The 21,473-nt window shown below is 37.3% G+C and overlaps 3 protein-coding genes across 3 annotated transcripts in view; 2 read left to right on the plus strand and 1 right to left on the minus strand.

Annotated features, from left to right (window-relative positions):
• LOC107699277 (putative ATP-dependent RNA helicase DHX57) lies at positions 1-11,272 on the plus strand. The gene is given in 22 exon segments (XM_016500489.1): positions 1-89; positions 395-804; positions 1,232-1,277; positions 1,777-1,959; positions 1,961-2,230; positions 2,958-3,082; positions 3,161-3,294; positions 3,390-3,445; positions 3,560-3,773; positions 4,002-4,118; positions 4,239-4,335; positions 6,100-6,273; positions 6,376-6,576; positions 7,519-7,795; positions 7,870-7,965; positions 8,950-9,033; positions 9,116-9,253; positions 10,073-10,147; positions 10,224-10,330; positions 10,332-10,356; positions 10,444-10,644; positions 10,716-11,272. Coding segments are annotated over 21 exon segments (3,147 nt in total). The 5' UTR covers positions 1-89; positions 395-421; the 3' UTR covers positions 10,860-11,272.
• Positions 11,273-11,430: 158 nt separating this feature from the next.
• Positions 11,431-17,471, minus strand: LOC107699302 (aldose 1-epimerase-like). Its single transcript, XM_016500514.1, has 7 exons — positions 17,125-17,471; positions 13,243-13,397; positions 12,943-13,149; positions 12,736-12,817; positions 12,487-12,637; positions 12,226-12,400; positions 11,431-11,788 (listed from the first exon to the last, which is right to left on the minus strand). Exons 1-7 carry the CDS (start codon positions 17,291-17,293, stop codon positions 11,711-11,713), a joined length of 1,017 nt encoding a protein of 338 aa, XP_016356000.1. The 5' UTR covers positions 17,294-17,471; the 3' UTR covers positions 11,431-11,710.
• Positions 17,472-18,779: 1,308 nt separating this feature from the next.
• LOC107699303 (atlastin-2-like) overlaps positions 18,780-21,473 on the plus strand; it is a 15,405-nt gene continuing 12,711 nt past the window's right edge. Inside the window, exon 1 of the mRNA XM_016500515.1 lies at positions 18,780-18,896. Within this exon, the coding sequence (XP_016356001.1) occupies positions 18,824-18,896 (73 nt within the window). The 5' untranslated portion in view covers positions 18,780-18,823. The remainder of the gene's footprint in view (positions 18,897-21,473) is intronic.

Consider the following 21,473-nt stretch of genomic DNA (forward strand, 5'->3'; position numbering starts at 1 on the left):
TTTCAATCTACTGATACAACAGTAGCTGTAACTGTACAGCAAGAGATTCGCGAGACTTCATATTGATTTCAATATCGGCTCGATGATCGGTATGATTTGTCAGCTGGCTTTCTTTGTCAAATAACGTGTATTTGTTCTTAACTGTCTGTACTCACAACATATAGTGTACATTTATACTATGTATAATACGTCCTAACTCATGTCTGGTTGCTGTGTTTCTATATTTAAATGGTTGATTTATGTTTATAATCCTTACAAATAAAATGTCAGCCGTTAAATATAAATAAGCATATATATATATATATATATATATATATAAGAAATTATTATATTAGCTTGTTTGCAGATGGTTTTCAGGACAAGTGTATTAACACACGTATGCTTCAATTGAAAGGACATACACTAAAAGGGAGCTGAACTAATGAGTGGAAGGAGGAGAAGTAAACCCAATCGGGGTGGAGGACGGTTCAATAAACCCAGAGGAGGTGGAGGTGGAAACAGGAAAGCTGCTAGTGGATGTTGGGATGATGGGGATGATTTCAGCCTGGATTTGGGTCGCAGTCGGTCATTCAAGCCTCCCTCATCTAGAGGTTCAAGAGGTATCCGTGGGGCTCGTGGAGGAACCGGCAGAGGAAGAAATCAGGCACTGGCCAGAAAACACGACGAGGAGGAGATGAGATCCAGATTTAGACCTGAGCAAGTGCAGCTGCCCCTGCAGAAGATACACATGACTTCAGAGAACAAACTGCAGGTCAAAGAACTGCTGCGGGAACTTCAGAGCCATGAGTATCACACACCAACTAGGTGAACTTGAGTTTGTTTCTATAGAGGCAACAGTGGCCTTGGTTCTGCAAATATTTTGTTTTTCCTATTCATTTTCTCCATAGGGATTTTTTTTCTCTTAAAGGGACAGTTCACCCAAAAATGAAAATCCTTTCATTAATGTCTCACCCTCACGTTGTTCCAAACCTGTAAGACCTTCATTCATCTTCGGAACACAAATTAAGATATTTTTGATGCGTTCCGCGAGCTCTCAGACCCTGCATAGACAGCAAGAATCCTACCACGATCATCAAGTACAGAAACGTAGTAAGGACATCGTTGAAATTATCCATGTGACATTAGTTGTTCAACCATAATTTTACGAAGGTACGAGAATACATTTTCTGCACAAAGAAAACAAAAACAACGACTTTATTCAACAATTCGTCTCCTCCGCGTCACCCTGTAGGAGAGTCCTGCACTCCCGCAGGAGGACCGCGGGACCCAATGTAACGGTGCGGCGCGGGACAACTCTTGATGGGCGAGTGCGGGTGCGGGCGGGAATCTCAACTGTCAATGTCAATGTCAGGACAGTTCAGACATTGCAGTGCATCAGAGGTAAAAAACGATATAAATACCGTTCAGTTTCTTGCACAGACCGATCGTTTCGTGTCTTTACACATCAATGTATCGTCACGAGCCGCAGGGTTTAATTTGGTTTTGTTTGTGTATGTTTTTTTGACTCTCGAAGCTGTGATTCCCATTCACTTCCATTATATGACTGACAGACTGCAACGGTTTGAGTTAAAAGTTAAAAATCTTCGTTTGTGTTCTACTGAAGAAACAAAGTCACCTACATCTTGGATGCCCTGGGGGTAAGCAGATAAACATCAAATTTTCATTTTTGGGTGAACTATCCCTTTAAGACTTCATCATTATTATTAAAACTATATATACTAAAATGAAACTTCTGTCAATGTATTTGTGTTTAATCAGATGCTTCATACCTAAGAGGATATTGATGATGAACAAGAAGATGGTGATGATGATGAAGATGAAGAACAATGTATCCCAGTGGAAAACGAGAGCTATGTTAACTTGAGGAAGAGGATGGTGAAGTTCGAGATCAAAACTGAGCAAATACTGCAAGAGAACAAGAAGCTCTGCAGAGAGTTCAAGAGGAAACAGGTAACACACCTGTTGTAGGTTTGTCTTGCCCCTATTGGCTTGGATGTGTGTGTGATTGTGATATGTATCCTCATATAATTTGTGGCTGAAAACCACTCAGATTCCTCAGTTTATCCTGGATAATTTCCTCCAGACTGGACGGCCGGATAGAGTGGCCAACGTTATTTGCACTCAGCCACGGTGCATCTCTGCCATCGCTGTGGCGACCCGAGTGGCCCAGGAACGAGCAGAGGCCTTGGGTCACTCCACAGGCTATCAGATCCATCTGGAGACCGTCAGGGTAACACAATTTTTGTCATAATTTGGTTATCATTTACCGTAATCAACAGAAAATTATTTGACTAAAGTAACTATGTTTTTATTTTCAGATTAAATGTTATTAATTCAATTGGCATCAATAACTTTAGTCCAAATCATGGTGTTCTATATATTGAATAAACTTTTTTAGAGCCATTTCAAGATATAGTTTCAAGATACTCAATATACAAGATATAGTAAATTGAATATTGTCAAAATCTCTCTCTCTCTCTCTTTAATTTATTTGAAAGAAGTCTCTTATTCTCACCAAGGCTGCATTTATTTGATACAGTAATTTGATACAGTAACAGTAAAAATACAGAAAAACAGTAATATTGTGAAATATTCATATATAATATACAAAATAACTGTCAAATTCCAATATATTTTAAAATGTCATTTATTCATGTGATATTTTAAAATCGAATTTATTCCTGTGATGCAAAGCTGAATTTTCAGCATCATTACTCTTGTCTTCAGTGTCACATGATTCTTATTATCAAAGTTGAAAGCCGTTGTTCTGCTTATTTTTATTATTTACTTTTTTAGGATCCTTTGATGAATGGAAAGTTCAGAAGATATATTTAAAATATGAATCTTGTCACAACATAAACACCCTTACTCATTTTTAACCAATTTAATGCATCCTTGCTAAAGAAAAAATTTTAAAAAAAAAGTATTAATGTCTGTATATAATTTCTTGTATCCAGTCCTCCAGCACCAGGCTGATGTTCTGCACCACCGGCGTCCTTTTGCGGAGGCTAGAGGGCGACTCTGAGCTCAGTGGCATCACACATGTGATCGTGGATGAGGTCCATGAACGGACAGAAGAGAGGTCTGTGGAAAGCACAGGTGCACATTACAACACAGTCACACACATGAGTCTGACAGTCACATGATTCCTGTCTCACAGTGACTTCCTGTTGCTGGTTCTGAAGGATCTGATTGTAAAAAGGATGGATTTGAAAATAATTATGATGAGTGCAACCCTGAATGCCGAGCTCTTCTCACAGTACTTCAACAACTGCCCCAGCATCCATATACCAGGTATGATATACCATATAACAGTGCACCTTTAAAGATGTAAATTTAGAATTTAATCCATCACAAATTTCTCTTTCAATGGACTTTTCTATCTGAAGGACGTACATTCCCAGTGGAGCAGTTCTTCCTTGAAGACGCCATCGCTAAGACCAAGTATTCACATAAAATACATACAGCTTCATCTATGATTGTTATATATTCATCATACAAAAATAAATTATAAACAATCTTTACAACACAGCATGGTTTGTTCTTTTGTTGTGAAGGTTATGTAATTGAAGATGGTAGTCCATATCGGTGCTCCACAAAGCAAAATCGTTCCTCTGGTCAGGGTGGCACGGCTGGGAAGGGACGGGCTCCTGTTGAGGATTTTGATGATGATGGTAGCTGGTCATTTACGTCCTTAATGAAAAAGGATTCGGTCAAAGACTCCATCCCTGATCAGCAGCTCAGTCAACAGGATCTTACCGTCCGATATTCCAGTAAAAACACTTTAGCATGTTTTATTGATTTATTACCAAATTTTTCTTAATTTCCTGTGAGTTTTTTGTGGGCCCGTTTATTATTCCTTTTCTGTGTTTTTGCGAGCCTGTCTATGCTCATTTCTGTCTTTAGTGATTGTACAAAGTACATCCTGCTTATTGAATAATCTTTGTGTAATATGACAAAACACCCTGAACTGTGTACATCTTTGTGCATCTCTTGTTAAGATTACTCAAAGTCTGTAGTGAAAACATTGGCTGCTATGGATCTTGATAAAATCAAAATGGACCTGGTGGAGAGTCTGTTGGAGTGGATTGTTGATGGAGAGCACAGCTACCCACCAGGTAAAGAGCTCCATAAACCCCTGCACTGTTCAAATAATTACAGCCTTCTTAGAAGGGTTAAAAAAACTCAGTGAATGACTGTTTTTTTTTGTTGCTTTTTCCTTTTTGGTGAATGCACAGGTGCTGTTTTGGTCTTCCTACCAGGACTTGCTGAAATAAAGCAATTATATGAGCAGCTGCAGTCTAACAGGATGTTCAATAATAGAAGAACAAACAGGTACATTGTTGTAATCCTGCCAGTTTTTCAGTCAGTGCTGTTCATGTAAATTGGCAGTTTCTTAAAGTAGTCTTTACAAGTAATTTTTTTCCACCTAAAAATCTAAAGAAAATAATCTTTTGCACCATGTCATTATTTTTAATTGAAGCACTCATGTGCCACTTGTCATCTCATTAGCCTGGTGCATATATATATATATATAATTTTTTTTTGTTGAAAGAAATTAACCCTTTAAACCAGAGCTCCCGCACGAAAAAATTCATAATCAAATTACTAAGCAACCCCTGAATGGAATAACACAAAACAGGTATCATTGATCAACTCCTAACGAGTGCTGAGCAGTCCCTCTAAACCGAAGTGTATCACGGGCGGGACGCCCCCCTCCGCGAAAATATTACTAATCATATTTTTCAAACCACTGCCTTTCAAAAACGGATATAATTTGAAAGCTTAGAATCTGAGCTTTACAATGCATGTAGCCACTTTGATTAACTCCAAAGTAGTGCCGAGTTATTTGCTGATAAATTACAAAAAAATAAATAATCATAATTTACAAAATGTTTTTGTGCCATGTACTCTAAAATGTCAAAAACATACAGCTCGGATTGTCATGTGTCATATGTCATTTGAAAGGTCTCATGAGTAGAATAAAAGAAGTATAATTGTTTGGGACTTCGTTATTTCAAATTCAAAACAACAATTTCAAAACTGTCAAGGGCTAAGAGAAGGGCTACCTTGGTTCAAAATGCTGTAACTTCTGATTATTTCATGATAACAAAATTTAATTCACATACAGCACACATGTTGGGGAACATTACAAAAAAAAATGTTCTCCTACCTTATTTCTTTGAAATAAGAATATGAAAAATTTCCCTTGACCACACTAATTTTTCTTACATTTTATCACCTATTTCTCAACATGAGAATATTCAAATGCAAGGATTTCCCCCCCTAAAAATATAGAAAGATTTCTATCAAACGATACCTACATTTTGACTGTCCTTGCTACGGTCTTGGAGTTATGAGTCATTATTTTTGTTTATGGCACTCAGAAAACAACAGTTTTTAAAATTCCTTCAGGGAGTCAAGAGCTAAACAAAAAGGCCTATTTTGTTACAAAATACTGTAACTTTTGGATACTTTGTGCTATCACCAAAAAATTTGAAACAGATACAGCTAACATGATGGGGACCATCATCAAAGTAGAATTTTCCTCCTACCTTATTTCTGTCCTGAGATATTGAATGTCAAATAAGACAGATATGAAAAATGAGCTCTCAATCTCTTGAGCACTCAAATTTTTCTTACATTTTTATCAGCTATTTCTCAGCAGGAGAATGTCCTAATGAAATAATTCCTTCTGAAAGTACAGAAAGTTTTCTATTAAACGATACCAACCTTCTGACTCTCCTTGCCACAGTATTCAAGTTATGAGTCATTAATTTTGTCTTAAGTCACTCAGAAAAAACATCAGCTTCAGTGAGGCAAAAATGCCCTCAGGGCTTAAAGGGTTAATCCTTTTCTTCAGCAAAAATGCATTAAATTGTTCAAATAAATGCCACCTGGGTGAACATAATATACTTTGAGAAATTTAAAAAAGTCTTACTGACCCCAAACTTTTAAGTTTGTTAATATATAAAAATAATTTTTAATGAAACAATTATTATGGGCTGAAATGCAACCTGGACATGTTTTGGTTTGTCAGATTCACCTGTAAAAAGTGGATGATGATATATATTTATGATTGTGTGTAAAATTTTTTAGGTGTGTAGTGTATCCTCTACACTCGTCCCTGTCCAATGAGGAGCAGCAGGCGGTCTTTACCCGCCCACATGAGGGTGTGACCAAAATCATCATCTCCACCAACATCGCTGAAACTTCTGTCACCATTGACGATGTGGTGTATGTCATAGACTCTGGCCGGATGAAGGAGAAGAGGTTTGAGAAGCTGTCCAAACATAGATTATTTATTATTCTTGGTTAACATTGAATATTCTTTGTGGTTTTGGATGCATTGTCATATGTTTGTGCATGTATTAGGTACGATGCTAGTCGCAGTATGGAGAGTCTAGAGGACGTATGGGTGTCTCGTGCCAATGCTTTCCAGAGAAAAGGCCGTGCTGGTCGTGTGGCGTCAGGCGTCTGCTTCCATCTGTTTACAAGCCATCGCTTCACACATCACCTGAGCCAACAGCAGCTGCCTGAGATTCAGAGAGTGCCCCTGGAGCAGCTCTGTCTAAGGTAACCACCTTAAAACAACCCTGTTGAAACAAAAAACCTTTAAATAAAGGAGTAGTTCACCCCAAAATTAAAATTTGCGAAAAATTTACTGAAATGCACCCTCAGGCCATCTAGGATGTCAATGAGTTTGTTTCTTCATCAGAACAGATTTGTAGAAATGTAGCATTACATCACTTGGCCACCAATGGATCCTCTGCAGTGAATGGGTGCCGTCAGAATGAGAGTCAAACAACTGAAAAAAAAACATCACAATAATCCACAAGTAATCCACTCCACTCCAGTCCATCGGTTCATGTCTTGTGATGTGAAAAACTGTGTTTGTAAGAAACAAATCCATCATTAAGGCTATTTAACTTAAAACCGTCACCTCTGGCCAAAATCCGTAATCCCTAATAACACTTCCTCTAGTGACAAATTCCATCAACTGTTGTCCTCTTATATCCAAATCCACCGAAATATTTGTTTAGAACAGTTTTGGACTGTTTTTGCTTGTAAAACAGTGCTTGCTTGATCTGTGTATATTTCACTCCTGATTTAGACGAGACAACGTTTGGAGAAAGCAATATTATGGATAGTGGGCTTGTGTGTATTTTAGCCAGAAGCAAAGTTTGAATGTTAAAAACATCTTGATGGATTTGTTTCTTACAAACATGCAGCTTTTTACTTCACAAGACATTAACTGATTAACTGAACTGGAGTCGGGTGGATTACTTGTGGATTATTGTGATGTTTTCATTAGCTGTTTGGACTCTCATTCTGACGGCACCCATTCACTTCACTGGTGAGTCAGTGATGAAATGCTAAATTTCTCCAAATCTGTTCCCCTTGAAGAAACAAACTCATCTACATCTAATTTTCATTTTTGGGTAAACTATTCCTTCAACACAAGCAAACTTTATGTGATTTGTTTAGATCTTAATAGTTAAAATTTTTCTGTCCCAGGGTTAAGGTGTTGGAGGTGTTTACGGAGCGTCCTCTGGAGTCAGTTTTCTCTCAGCTTATTGAGCCGCCCGCAGAGGGCAGTCTGGAGGCCGCTAAACAGCGCCTGTGTGCCCTGGGCGACCTGACGGACGAGGAGTCTCTGACTCCCCTCGGTTGGCATTTGGCCTGTCTGCCTGTGGACGTCCGCATCGGTAAACTCATGCTGCTGGGAGCCATCTTCCGCTGCCTGGACCCTGTCCTCACCATCGCCGCTAGCCTGGCCTTCAAGAGTCCATTCGTAAGTCACCAGACACATGTGGAAGCTATTTCTCCAGCGCAGTACTGTGACCTGAGATCCTGCCATACTCGCAGGTGTCTCCCTGGGATAAACGAGAGGAAGCTAACGAGAAGAAGTTGGGGTTCTCTCTGGCAAACAGCGACCATCTGGCTTTGCTGCAGGCGTACAAGGTCAGTTCAGGCTCTAATCAAATTAATGACTACAATTCATAATGGTATACACATCCTTCACCACTTTCTTGTTCTTTTTTTTTTCTTAATTTGTTGAATAATTTTATTATCAGTCTTTCAGATTTCGTGTATTTTACAGGAAAAAAATTTTTATTTCCATCAACAGGCATCTGCATCTCATTCGGTTCTTTATTTGTTTTTGTTTTTTCATTCTCGCAATTGGTTTTATTAGGCTGATATTAGAAGCTGATAACATCAAACTCATTTTTTCCAATTTTAAAACATAAATTAAAAAAATAATCACGGTTTCCACAAAGATATTAAGCCACACAACTGTTTGCAACTTTGATAATAATAAATGTTCTTGACCAGCAAATCAGCATATTAGAATGATCTCTGAAGGATCATGTGACATGACATTATTTTAAATTGTAATGTTTCACATTGTATTTTTGATCAAATAAGCCCAATGGTGAGCCTAAGAGTCTTCTTTCAAAAACATTAAAAAATCTCACTGACCCGAACTTCTAAATAGATTTGTAATATTTAATATGGCTCTTCCAGTAAGTTTTTCCTTTTTTTTTTATAATGTTTTTTTTTATATATATATTGATAGATAAATAATGCAATTTAATAATAGTAAATAAGATACATTGCTCAATTGAAATGAACAGTCATTTTACATGATATTTATTCAATATGTGAACATACTGAAAAAAATATTTTCCATTGACAATGCTATTAGGAAATGTTTTTCTTTTGTTAACTAGACCACCACGATCAGTCATAAAAATTATTTCCCCAATATACTGATTTACTTCTGATCATATCAGCCAAAATTTCTTTATTATGCATTTCTGGTAATAATCTGAAACTTGTTCATTATTGGGTGCATTTTCGTTCATAATTCACTCAGTTCATGTGCATGAAATGTGCTGTTTTGATATAAATATTAAGACTTGCACTGATGTTTGTTCTGTTTAGGGTTGGTGTAACGCAGCACAGAGCAGCTTTAAGGCTGGTTACCAGTTCTACAGAGAGAACTTCCTCTCGATCCGGGGCTTACAGGTGAGACTGGACTCTGATTGGCTCAGTGTAGATATCAGTCATTTAGGCATACCATAACTGCTCTGCGTGTGTGTTCTCTCAGGAGATAGCATGTCTTAAAAGGCAGTTTGCAGAGCTTCTGTCTGACATTGGCTTTGTGAAGGATGGACTGAAGGCCAGGGTCATTGAAAAAATGAGCTCAAAAGGAAGTGATGGGGTGCTGGAGGCCACAGGCTATGAGGTAACAGTGATTCAGTGCTGGGACGAAAACTACAGAACTGAAAGAAATTCAAGTTTATGTACTTAAGATCATAGAAATGTGAAAAGGTCATCTTGATATTGCCTGATTTAAAGGGATAGTTCACTCAAAAATGAAATTTCTGTCATTTACTTACCCTCATGTTCTTCCAAACCTGTGAGTTTCTGCCAAATGCAAAAAAAAAAAAAGAAGATATTTTGAAGAATGTCGGTAACCAAACAGCTGATGGTAGCCATTATGGAAAAAATACTATGGAAGTCAATGGCTACCGTCAACTGTTTGGTAAATGATGACAGAATTTAAATTTTTGCGCATTTTCATACATTTCTGACAGTGTTGACAACACAGCTTTGAAACCTTCTGAAGGATTTTTAGTTGTAAAATTGAAATTAAAATATAAAAAATTAATATTTATATAAATATTTTTGTTTTTAAATTAAATATTTAATTTATTTATTAGCAGTCTAAGACTGCTTGTTTTAGATGTAGTGAGTGTTAATGAATATCAATGTAATATAATTATGTTAAAATAAAGAGAACATTAGATGAAATGGTGCATTTGATCACATATTCTAGTGATCATTCTTTGATTAACATCAGTTTGGAAAATGTGCGGTTTTCAAAACTATTTGTAAGATGTTTTATCCCATCTCTTCTGGACAGAAATTGTTCAGTGGTAGGTTTAAGTATGTGTTGTTTTAGACTCTTGGGTAAAATCAATACAAGTTGTATAAACATTTTCGGTAAAAACCATCAGCTCACAACATGTGACCTGTTCTTTTGTTTTTCTGTCCCTCACAGGCCAACCTGAACTCTGATAACACAAAGCTGATGTCAGCCATGTTGTGTGCGGCTCTCTACCCTAATGTAGTCCAGGTCAGTGCACAGATTTCTCTGAACTGGTGTGTAAGATGTTTCATGTGAATGTGTATGAAACACGCCATGCTTTTAGGTGAGATCTCCTCAGGGGAAGTATAAGCTCACTAGTAAAGGAGCTGTGAAGATGCAGCCTAAAGCAGAGGAGCTGCGCTTCATGACCAAGAGTGATGGAGCCGTCCATACACCCCTCATCTGTCAACTTCTCTGTAACCATCTCACCTAAACTACATCCGCTCTGACTTGGCATCTAAAAATGAATGTATTTATTACTGAAAAAGAGTTCCTCTCTGTAGGTGCGGCACTATGACAGCCCATACCTGGTGTACCATGAGAAAGTGAAGACCAGTCGAGTGTTTCTCCGTGACTGTAGCATGGTGTGCGTGTATCCCATGGTGCTGTTCGGTGGCGGGCAAGTGAGCGTGGAGCTGCAGCGTGGAGAGTTCATCATCTCTCTGGACGATGGCTGGATCAGATTTGCAGCTGCGTCTCATGAGGTAAAAGAGACTTGCACTAGAATATCATATCATGCTATGGCAGTGTTTGATTTCAGACTGTGTTTGTGTAGGTGGCTGAGCTGGTGAAAGAGCTGCGGTGGGAGTTGGATCAGCTCTTAGAGGAGAAGATCAGAAATCCCAGCATGGATCTGATCAGCTGTCCTCGAGGATCTCGCATCATACACACCATAGTGTCGCTCATCTCCACACAGTAGCATCAGCGTTCTTCTCACACACTATTCACAATTAAATAACAGCGGGATGCTCACCTGAAAACAGCCTTTTTTCAGATTTTGTTGAACTTTGTGGAGGCACTTGAAACATTTTCATTTTCTTTTACAGAGTAGATGCAGAAAATATACTTTGGCATTGTGTGATTTCACACAGACATTTCCTAAATCCCAGAGTCCATATTGGACTGCTTTAATGCAATATTATAGCAACAAGACAGCATGTGCATAAATCTTGAATGTATGGCATGAGGTATTTGTGAGTATGAATTGTGCCAAATTATAAAACACTGTTATTGTGTTTTGAATTATTAACTTCTATTATAATGTGGGACTACTATGAAAAGTCATACGTTTGCCAAAAGATGCAATATCAAGTGTATTTAAAAATAAATGAACTGGGTTAAAAAATAATGGATTTTCTTCTTTTAAAAATAAACAAAATAATTGTGTGATTCTATTGCGTTTATATAATTTGTGTAAATTTAAAAATGTTACAGCTGTCTCATTACATGACTGCATTTTTTTTTGGATAATGCTATTATGGTATTCACCTCAAAAAAATAATATTTTGTACAGGCTTTGTTTTTATTAGATGACATTAACATTTATGATTACAAGCAAACCTTAATGTCTTTTAACTTTAAGTAGTAATTGTGTTAGTGTAGGATTTATGGTAGGGGGAACAAATATCCCATACTAAAACATGAGCAAATTCTAGAAATACAATATCATGGTCATAGAAGCAGTACAATATGTTGGTCATGTAACATTCTGCTAGAAAAGTGTGCAGTTGTGTACTGTTGTAAAAGTAAACTTCACATGCTGATGTAATTTCAGAGCACTGAGAATGTGAAGCGTGTTGTGTGTGTGTACGTCTCTCCTGGCCTCAGAAGAGCATCAGGAAAATGAGGCTGAGAAGAGAAGAGATCTCTCATTAATTCAGAAACATTAGCTTTTTTTATAAAGCAAAAACATCACATATATATATATATAGAGAGAGAGAGAGAAACAAGTACACAAATATGGTCTGTATATGTTATATAGTATAATGTATACAACAGTTCAAAAGTTTGGGGTTTGAACAATTTAATTTACGTCTCATGCACACCAAGGCTCTATTTATTTGATCGAAAATACAGTAAAATTTTGAAGTATTTTCAGGATTTTCTGATTAATAGAAAGTTCAAAAGAACATTTTGCAACGTTGTCTTTAGTGTCAACTTTGATCACCCAACAGAATAGCAGTATCAAAAATAATATCCTACTGACCTCAAACTTTTGAATAGTGTACATTTTACTATTTTTTTTTGGTCTGAACTAAAATGTACTTTTAATTCATTTACAGTACCTGGTTAACAGCATCTGGCCAGTTTTGGGTCTCTAAACAGAAGGCACTGTGTTTGGAGTAAGCCGCTCCACCCTTTCCTTTCAATGTCCCATCCAGGAAGTTGGACGTGTAGAACTGAACCCCAGGCTGTGTAGTGCTCACCTCCAGAACACGACCCGTCCCAGGATGCACCACTCTACACAGACCAACACGGGCAGTAATATTAAGGCACATATAGAGTAATCACGTAGGCTCAATAATCCAATTGAAATAACGGTTTACCGAGCACATTTTCGCTCCAGTGGCGGATCACCAGGTGAACACAGACAGAAGTTGTGATCAAAGCCTGGACCAGGCAGCTCTTTCAGTCTAGAGCCCAGGAGGACAGGCTTTCTCAGGTCAAACAGGGTCTTCTCCACAGGTTTCACCTCCCCTGTACATAGTAAAGAAACCACACAAAACCATGCTCGACAGTTTCTGCTCATAGACGTTTAAAAGATCGAATTCTCTAAAATAATGGGTTAAAAATACCTGTGGGGATCATCGTATCATCCACAGGCAGGTACGACTCTGCTGAGATGGTCACCTCATGGTCGTAAATGTCTGGTGTCCCCTGCAGATACGAAAAAGCATTCATTAAGAGTAGGAATACACCTGTTGTGTCCACAAAAGACAGTTCACACAGACTTTAACCATGCAGTGTAAGACGAGGTTTATAAACTGTGCTTGTAGCCCTACCTGTCCAGCCAGGTTGAAGTATGAATGGTTGGTGAGGTTGATGGTTGTAGTACGGTCAGTCTGTGCAGAGTACAGTACACTCAGTGTGTTCTTCTCCAGTCTGTAAGTGACAGAAGCGTTTAGGTTCCCAGGATAACCCTCATCACCATCTGGACTGCTGTGACTCAGCTTCACTCCATTATCCACCGCCTCTGTGGTCCACACGGCCTACAACACACAAACGTCCTTAAAGAAATGATGTCTGCTGACAAAGCTTGTTTTGGAGAATAAGGATAGAGATGGTTTTCATTTCAAATTTACCTTGTCAAAGCCCTTCAGTCCTCCATGCAGAGCATTGGGTCCATTGTTAATAGCCAGTTTATATTCTTTCTCATCTACCACAAACCGGCCCTTGGCAATGCGGTTTGCAACCCGGCCTACCACAGCTCCAAAGTAGCGAGGGTTTGAGAGATAACCTAGTATGAAATAAAGGAAATTAAAGGGTTAGTTCACCCAAATATTAAAATTAGCTCATAAATTACTCACCCTCAAGTCATCCTAGGTGTATATGACTTTCTTCTTTCAGACGAATCCAGTCGGAGTTATAAAAAAATTTGCCTTTGATCTTTCAATCTGTTTAATGGCACTCAGTGGGTGTTACAGTGCTTCAGTCCAAAAGAAGTGAAATAAAAAGTGCCCATCCATAATAAAAAGTGTCTCACACGGCTCAGGGGGGTGAACAAAGTCCTCCTGAAGAAAAATAACCATATTTAAAACGTAATAATCACTTTAATGTAGCTTGCGCTCACTGTTGTAAACGGAAGCAGCTCCGGGCGGATGACGTATGAGGTCAGCTTTGCGCATGCGCCGCTCAGAAGTGACGAACGCGGAAGCGCAGGGGAGAGATCAAAACAAAACAACGGTCACTAATTAGCACCCGCTGACTGCCATGAAACAGCTTGAAAGATCAAAGAATTTGTTTTTGGGTGAACTAACCCTTTAAGCATGTTTTTCATTCAATATCTCTATAGTTAGGTCTAGTGATAGATACAGCAGTGGTTCTCAACCTTTGACTGCAACCATATTCAAAGGCCCGACTCTCCTAGTTTCTGTAAATGAAATGTCAAGATTCCAAAAGTTTAAAGTGCTGAATATTCTTTAGGGTTCCCACTATTTTTAACCAGTGAATCGGCATGACTTGTCCAGTTGTTCATGAATTACTGGATAAGGAATTTTACTAATATTTTTACTCAAAATTTCTACCTGATGAAATATTTTAGAGCTTGGCAAGCAAAATGTACATTCTTTATAAAAGTGTCTAAGGTGTTTTAAAATTGTATTCATTTAAATGACTTTTCCAGGTCTAGAAATCATCACACCTTTAAAAACAGGTTTCCACATCCTTGTTGTGGAGGGGGTGAATTAGAAGTATTTGATTTTTAATGGTTTAGCTTATTTTAAACCTTGTTGTCTTATTTTAAATCATTTGAAGTAATCTGTTTGAGAACCACTTGTGTTTATTTCAAGTCTTTAAACGTGCATCTGTCGTGAGAGAAGTTTGTGAAGCAAGTAAATGTTATGCAATCGTTCAGTCAGTTCCCTCAATTTGTATGCATTTCGGCATGTCTTTTTGTTTTTGCTTTAGTTAATAGTATTATTTCATAAAGGACATCAGCTCTCCTGCTTTCTAAATATTGGTATTAGTCTTTTAAAAACACAAATTGGTCAACGATTAGTTAGGACTTCTTTTCCAACAGCATTTCTATTGTAGTTGGCACAGTTGCTTCAGCAATTAAGTGCGGTTTAATATATGATGTATAACATTTATAATCAGATTCTGATGACTATACTGCATTACATATTGCCGAGTGACTTGGACTTTCTTTTTAAAGCAAACACCTTGATTAAAATGTGCAAAGAAAATGTTTTAGACTATGAATGAAAGAATATAAATACACTTAAATTCAGTTAGTTCATTTTTTAAAACATTGATTTATTACAAATTTTTATTGAAACATTTTATTACTTAGAAGTTGCTTTTTATAGGGAGACTTACAGCAGGTGAAAGAAGTATTGAACACGTCAACATTTTTCTCAGTAAATATATTTCTGAAGGTGCTGTGGACATAAAATGTTCACCAGATGTCGGTAACAACCCAAGTAATCCATACATACAAAGAAAACAAAACAAATAAATTCAGAAATTAAGTTATGTATAATAAAATGGAATGACACAGGGAAAAAGTATTGAACTAATGAAATTTATTTAATACTTCATACAAAAGCCTTTGTTGGTAATGGCAGCTTCAAGACGCCTCCTGTATGAAGAAACTAGTCGCATGCATTGCTCAGATGTGATTTTGGCCCATTCTTCCACAGTGTCTTCAAATCTCGAAGGTTCTGTGGGCCTCTTCTATGAGCTCTGATCTTTAGTTCTTTCCATAGATTTTCTATTGGATTCAAGTCAGGTTTGATTGACTGGTCATTCTAGCAGCTTTACTTTCTTTCTCTGAAACCAATTGAGAGTTTCCTTGGCTGTGTGTTTGGATTTTATTACACATAACTTAATTTCTGAATTTATTTGTTTTGTTTTCTTTGCATATATGGATTACTTGGGTTGTTACCAACATCTGGTGAAAATTTCAAGTCAACAGCACCTTTCGAAATATATTTACTGAGAAAAATGGTGACGTTTTCAATACTTATTTATTTTACCCGCTGTATGAAATCCTTGCCATTAAAATCATTAAATAAAAATTATGTCTCCTAAATCCCTTTGAGTGAAACAAGTTAATTAATTATTGACATTCAGGAAGAACTTAGAGCTTTATAATGAAAGTGAAATCTGCAGCTTAGATTGGCATTAAGGAGAATTTCGTGAGAAATGTCTTGACTACATACAGAAATGTTTCACCAACTGGATGTTTCAAAACATTTGAATTAATCTATTTTTTTTTGTTTAAATCTATAATGCAAAAACCTTCCTTTGTTCTCCTTGTAATCTAATTGCTGTTTAAGAGAAACAGCTGAGATATTAACCCTCTGGCCCTCTTCGGTAATTTTTGAACAAAAAATTTAAATGTAAAAAATCTTAGCTTCATCGGAATGAGATGACACTTGGTGACTTTTGTCACATTAGCAATATGAACACACAAAAAAATCATGGACATGATTTGGATATGTTAAAAGGGTCACAAAAAAAAAATTGTCACAATTGACTTCTTCGCAGTCAAAAATGACCGACATAAGAAATGAATGGGAAATACGAAAACATTTTCATTTCTGATCTTTAGTTTGATTAACATTTATTGAATTACATTGAATAAAATATCAATTAATTACAAAATGTGTGTATAAAGTGTTTTGAATTATCACTATCCATTCGTTATTTTGTTAGATTTTTTAATTATCAAATATTGAGTAACAAAAATGCTTTCTATGTGTTCCCTTTCTAACAAGATTTTAATGTTTGACTGTAATCATAATGTAAAACATGATACTTATCTAACCAAAAATATCTAAACCTTGACAAAAAGTAGTCTTTTAGAAATGTCTAGATATATATCTAAAAAATATATATATACATATATCTGAAATTATATCTAAAAAACAACGGGAATCCAAAAACCTCTGTACATATCTATATAGGGTGCTAATACAAGAGGATATGCAATATTACACAAGTTTTTATTTTTTAATGCCTCCAGTTGGCCCAATTCTCACTTCAAAAAATGGATTTTAAATGCCTTCACTCTATTTTAATGTGAAATATTGCATTTATTAAAAAACAGTGAATAAATAAAGAAATAAAAAAAGATATTAATTCTAATGGAGACAATAGCTCATTAAAATTGTATAAATATTGCATGGTATCATAAAATTCCCTCAAAATCATAAAGAATAGCCTAATCAAAAAATATTTTTGAACAAAAATATATTACATTGATTTTCCTGAAAAAAAAAAAAGAAGTTACATTTCAAGGCTTCGTTCACTTTTGACTGCGAATGAGGCAAGTGTGACTCCTAAACGAAGAGGGCCAGAGGGTTTTAAAGAATCATTATTGGCCAGATCTGGCTGGAAATTGTTAGAACAGGTCAAGAAATCATTCCAGGTGTCTCTAATCAACACAGCAGTCACAAACACCTGCCATTCACAAGAATGAAACTCTTTCCAGCTCTGATTTCCCATGGACTGAAACTTGCCTTCTACATCATCGTATCCTAACACTATATCCGCACTTTGGCCGCTGTGATCTGGTGTCCTGATGGACTGGATCCCGCAGCCCAGAGAGAGGATCTCCACACTCACAGCGCCGGTGCGCAGGCTCCATCTCTCCGCCGGGCCCCGCTCCTCGTTACACACCTCCGTCATTCCCAAACAAGCCGCTCGCTCAGACAGCCTTTACTGCTCCACCATTTAAATCAAAGTTACTGCACGACAGCACGAACGACTACACTTTGAGTTAATAAACTACAAACTACCGCCCACTGTGTCAGAATCCCTCCACTTCTGTCGGATTTTGAGCAAGTTAATCGAGTTTGTTGGTGTTATACTGCCACCATCTAGATTGGGGCAGTACTGCGCATTTATAAATGTAGAAATGTTTGGCCATTGGTGCTGCTGCTCTGAGTTTGTAACAGGGCCGTGCTTAGCTGACGCGGGGCCCGGTGCGAGGTAGGGAGCGGGGCCCCCCTCGGTCCGTTCGACGTGGGGCCCGGTGCCACCGCACCATTTGCACCCCCCTAAGGATGGCCCTGGTTTGTAATATGCATTTTTAAATGCATAGTTAAACATCGATGTTAAAATACATTCAGCTAAAGAAATTACTTAAATCTTTAATAAAATTTAGCTCATTGCACATGAACAAAAACCATATTAAAAACAGACATGGCAAAACAACATTTTTCCCCCGAAAAATGAATTCCACCATAACGTATCTCTTGTCTTGTAGTACTTGTCTAGATTGCAACAGTAATAGTACAAAATAAAGCAATCTTTGTGGGATTTGAAGAGGACCGATAAGTGAATCAGACTTAAGACTGAAGATCTAATAATAAAAGCTATTGATCTGGAATACTAATTATAATAAATAATAATAACTACAATACAATAATGACATTTTATTAATGATCACTAATTATTGCAATACAATTACTATTTTATGAATTGAATCTGTACCACAGTGTCATTTGCTGACAGCTTTGATAGTTCATTTCCTCTTGAATTAGTTTGTGACATTCTGACCTGGAGAGTTATAAAACGGGCAACACATGCAGATGGATTTTAAACGTGTCAGTCTAAAAATAGACCAGTCCTAGATATGCTGTGCCTCTGAGAGTTGCTCCTTTAAATCTTCACACCTCTTTTGTTTCCTGTAGTTTCTCCGGGAAATAATTTCATTATGGCATAAATCTGAGATCACTATAATGTTTTTTTTGTTTGTTTTTTTTGAACCACAAATTTGTGTAAAACATTAAGACAATTTTCTCCAAAGAGATCCAACGAGCATTCTGTTCTTCACTGGAAGAAATCTGACCATCTGAATTAAGTTAGCTTACTTCTAAATATTGGTATTAGCCTTTTAAAAACACAAATTTGGTCAACAATTAGTTAAGGCCTTTTTCAGCAGCGTTTCTATTGTAGTAAGCGCAGTTGCTGCTGTTTAATATAGGCCTATGAGGTATAACATTTATAATCAGATTCTAGTAATGACTATACTGTATTACATATTGCTGAGTGGCTTGGACTTTCACACGATCAGTGCCACAAACTGACTTTTTTGATGAGTGACATTAAAAAAGTGCAGAATATTCCTTCTTACATAGGCCTACTTTTTTGTTTATACAGTATGAGGGAAACTGGGGCTGTGCGACGTCACAGCAAAGTTTGCACAGATCCAAGATGGCGGAGGACAGCGGACCGAGGAATCGGCATTTCTCAGCGACGAACCGTAAATGCCACAACTTTGCTGAAGGTGACAGCCTCATTTCATATCGTGTATGATCGGAAAGCCGTATTTCACAAACTCATTCTGGTTTTCGGGTGCCTGTTTGTTATTTTGCGTTCGTCTGTGTGTTAACGACCGGTTAAAAGTTAAAAAACCGGGACTTGAGCTCGTGTTATATCTGGTCACGGTCAAACTCGACCAGGTGTGAGTCGGTTCACGCCAGAAAGCGGGTCGCCTCGTTCAGTGAGAGCTGAACCGGAGAGTTTGCCAGACACTGAGCGCTTGTTGACTTGCGTCGCTGGCGTTAAAAGCCTCGTGAGACGCGCCTCAGAGAGTTGAGATACCTGTCATTGACACCATAACGGTTTTATGCGTGATATACACGCTCTCAGCTCATGTTTATTGGTAAACGGCAGTGTTCTCGGTGAGTTTTTAAGTTATATTTATGCTTGCTATTATTAGATGGCTTAATTTGGAACCTTGCAAACGTTGGAGCCAGGCTTTCTTATTTTCTTGCTTTGTCATGGGCGTTCAGTGTGCGTTATGCAGTAAACTCCAATATTATAGTAGTGGAAATGTTTTGGTAAGTTATATTAAATAGCCCAATCTCAGTATTTCACTGAATTGGCCAGCTGCTTTGTGATTGACGAGTTCACGCGCAGTCAGGTCTTTACAGATCTCGCGCGCCACTGGAAACTAATGAAACTTTGGTATCTACATTCACCTCAAACGAGTTGTGCTTCGTGTATGCTCTCTTAAGCTTTAGTGTGGTGGATGTCCTGTACGCCTGTGTGTTTAGTCTCAGAGCTTACCAGAGTAATTTGCCATGTAAATTTACTTTTACTTAGGGCTAGGCTGATCTGTCCAGTAAATCAACATGTGGTGATGTTGAAGTGCGCAGGGCGATTATATTAAGTTATCTTTTATCTCTGCAATTATATCAGTCAGTTTATGAACTGATAAGATTTAAGCAGGTGGTTATTGTGTTAGATGTTAGTGTCTGATTTGTATGTGTGTGTGTGTGTGTGTGTATGTCAAGTCAAGTCAAGTCACCTTTATTTATATAGCGCTTTTAACAATACAGATTGTGTCAAAGCAACTGAACAGCATTAATTAGGAAAATAGTGTGTCAATAATGCAAAATGACAATAGTAAACACAAATTTTTCAGTTAAAGAGAGTTCATCATTGAATTCAGTGATGTCAACATCCAGCTCAGTTTAAATAGTATCTTTGCAATCAAGTCAACGGTATCGAACCGTAAGTAAGTTGAACCGTTCCACCCCTAATTTGTACAGTCTCTAACACGCATATTTTAGATTCACAATTCATTTAAATGCGTCTGGTGTGTAAAAATAGTAAATATCATCATGTCCTCCTGTTTGTTTAACCCTAATAAAAGTTATAGGAGCATTAAATAGTTAATAAAGAAACTTCATTCTAATGTTCATTATATTAGCGTTAGCCGCACTTATGCTAACGATTAACTACTCTAATAACAGTGATGTTCATTTCAATCCGACATTCAAATTAAAATATTGAATAATATTCATAACAGAAGCGGTGTTTCCCACAGACTTGCACTCTTTCTTGTGGCGGCATATATATATGCAAATTCATTCTGTGCCAGCAGGAGGCGCTTGGTTTCCCCGGTAACGGCTGTAATCAAATAAGCGCTCCGCTCACAAATGCTGCTCAGGCATTACAGGCAAGATGAAATGAAAATGACAGCCATAATTTTCTGACAGTTGGTTTCCTTCAGAAATACAGTGATATAAAATCACCTGCACTAGGTTTCAACTTTGCCACGTGCAGTGCTCATGTTTATTCAACGAATTCAAAGCTTTTTGTAAAATCTATTTGTGGCGGTGAGTTTTGATATTGTGGCTGGCCGCCACAAATGTATGTATGGGAAATGTCTGGGAAACACTGAGAAGATCTAAATATTAAAAATTAAAATGAAACTTACCTGCTTGAACTCTTTCATTTGATCCGGGTGTCTGTCTTTAAAGTGTTTCCTCATATTGAGGTCGCCATGTCTCAATGTCTCAGTCATAGGCAGAGGGTGAACCAACTCCAGGGTAAGGCTAAAAGCAGCCAAATGTATTAAACATCATAAACCCGTCTTTTTAGGCAAGAACCAGACATGGGTGTAATGTAGGCTAAAAAAAATGTTTAATGGGACTGAATTTGTATTTAACGTGATTACAATTGAATAAAAACGTTAGAAATTGATAATTAACTTTCCTTCCTACGGTTATTCAAACAGCGAATAAATTATATATAGAAAGTGACATTATCACTAACATTGATCTATCGTGAGTTTAAGCACTCTCAAAAAAACAAAACTATCGTTATATTCACTGAAGCTGTATACACTGTGAAATGAATCTCTTACTTACATTGTACGTACATCTGTGCTTTGTTGTTTATGATGAGAGAATTCGCAAGAGTCCGGAATTCAGTTAGCGAACGCGCGCACACTCAACAAAACTGATGAGTTTCAAAGATGACTCATCTGAACTCCTCTGATTGGCCATTGCATTCCTAAGCTCAACAGAATTGTGTGTGATTGGTTAAAATGCGCAACACTGTAAAAACGCCT

Source organism: Sinocyclocheilus anshuiensis, unplaced genomic scaffold (assembly GCF_001515605.1).
Source record: "Sinocyclocheilus anshuiensis isolate Anshui unplaced genomic scaffold, SAMN03320099.WGS_v1.1 scaffold450, whole genome shotgun sequence".
Taxonomy (NCBI): Eukaryota; Metazoa; Chordata; class Actinopteri; order Cypriniformes; family Cyprinidae; genus Sinocyclocheilus; species Sinocyclocheilus anshuiensis.

What these genes read in the sequence shown, in the direction of transcription:
- LOC107699302 (XM_016500514.1), bottom strand. Translation starts at nt 17,293, where the DNA reads ATGACGGAGGTGTGTAACGAGGAGCGGGGCCCGGCGGAGAGATGGAGC. An exon ending in ACTTCAACCTGGCTGGACAG is followed by an intron (nt 12,818 to 12,942) that starts GTAGGGCTACAA and finishes TCGTATCTGCAG; the next exon opens with GGGACACCAGACATTTACGA. An exon ending in TGATACGATGATCCCCACAG is followed by an intron (nt 12,638 to 12,735) that starts GTATTTTTAACC and finishes TACTATGTACAG; the next exon opens with GGGAGGTGAAACCTGTGGAG.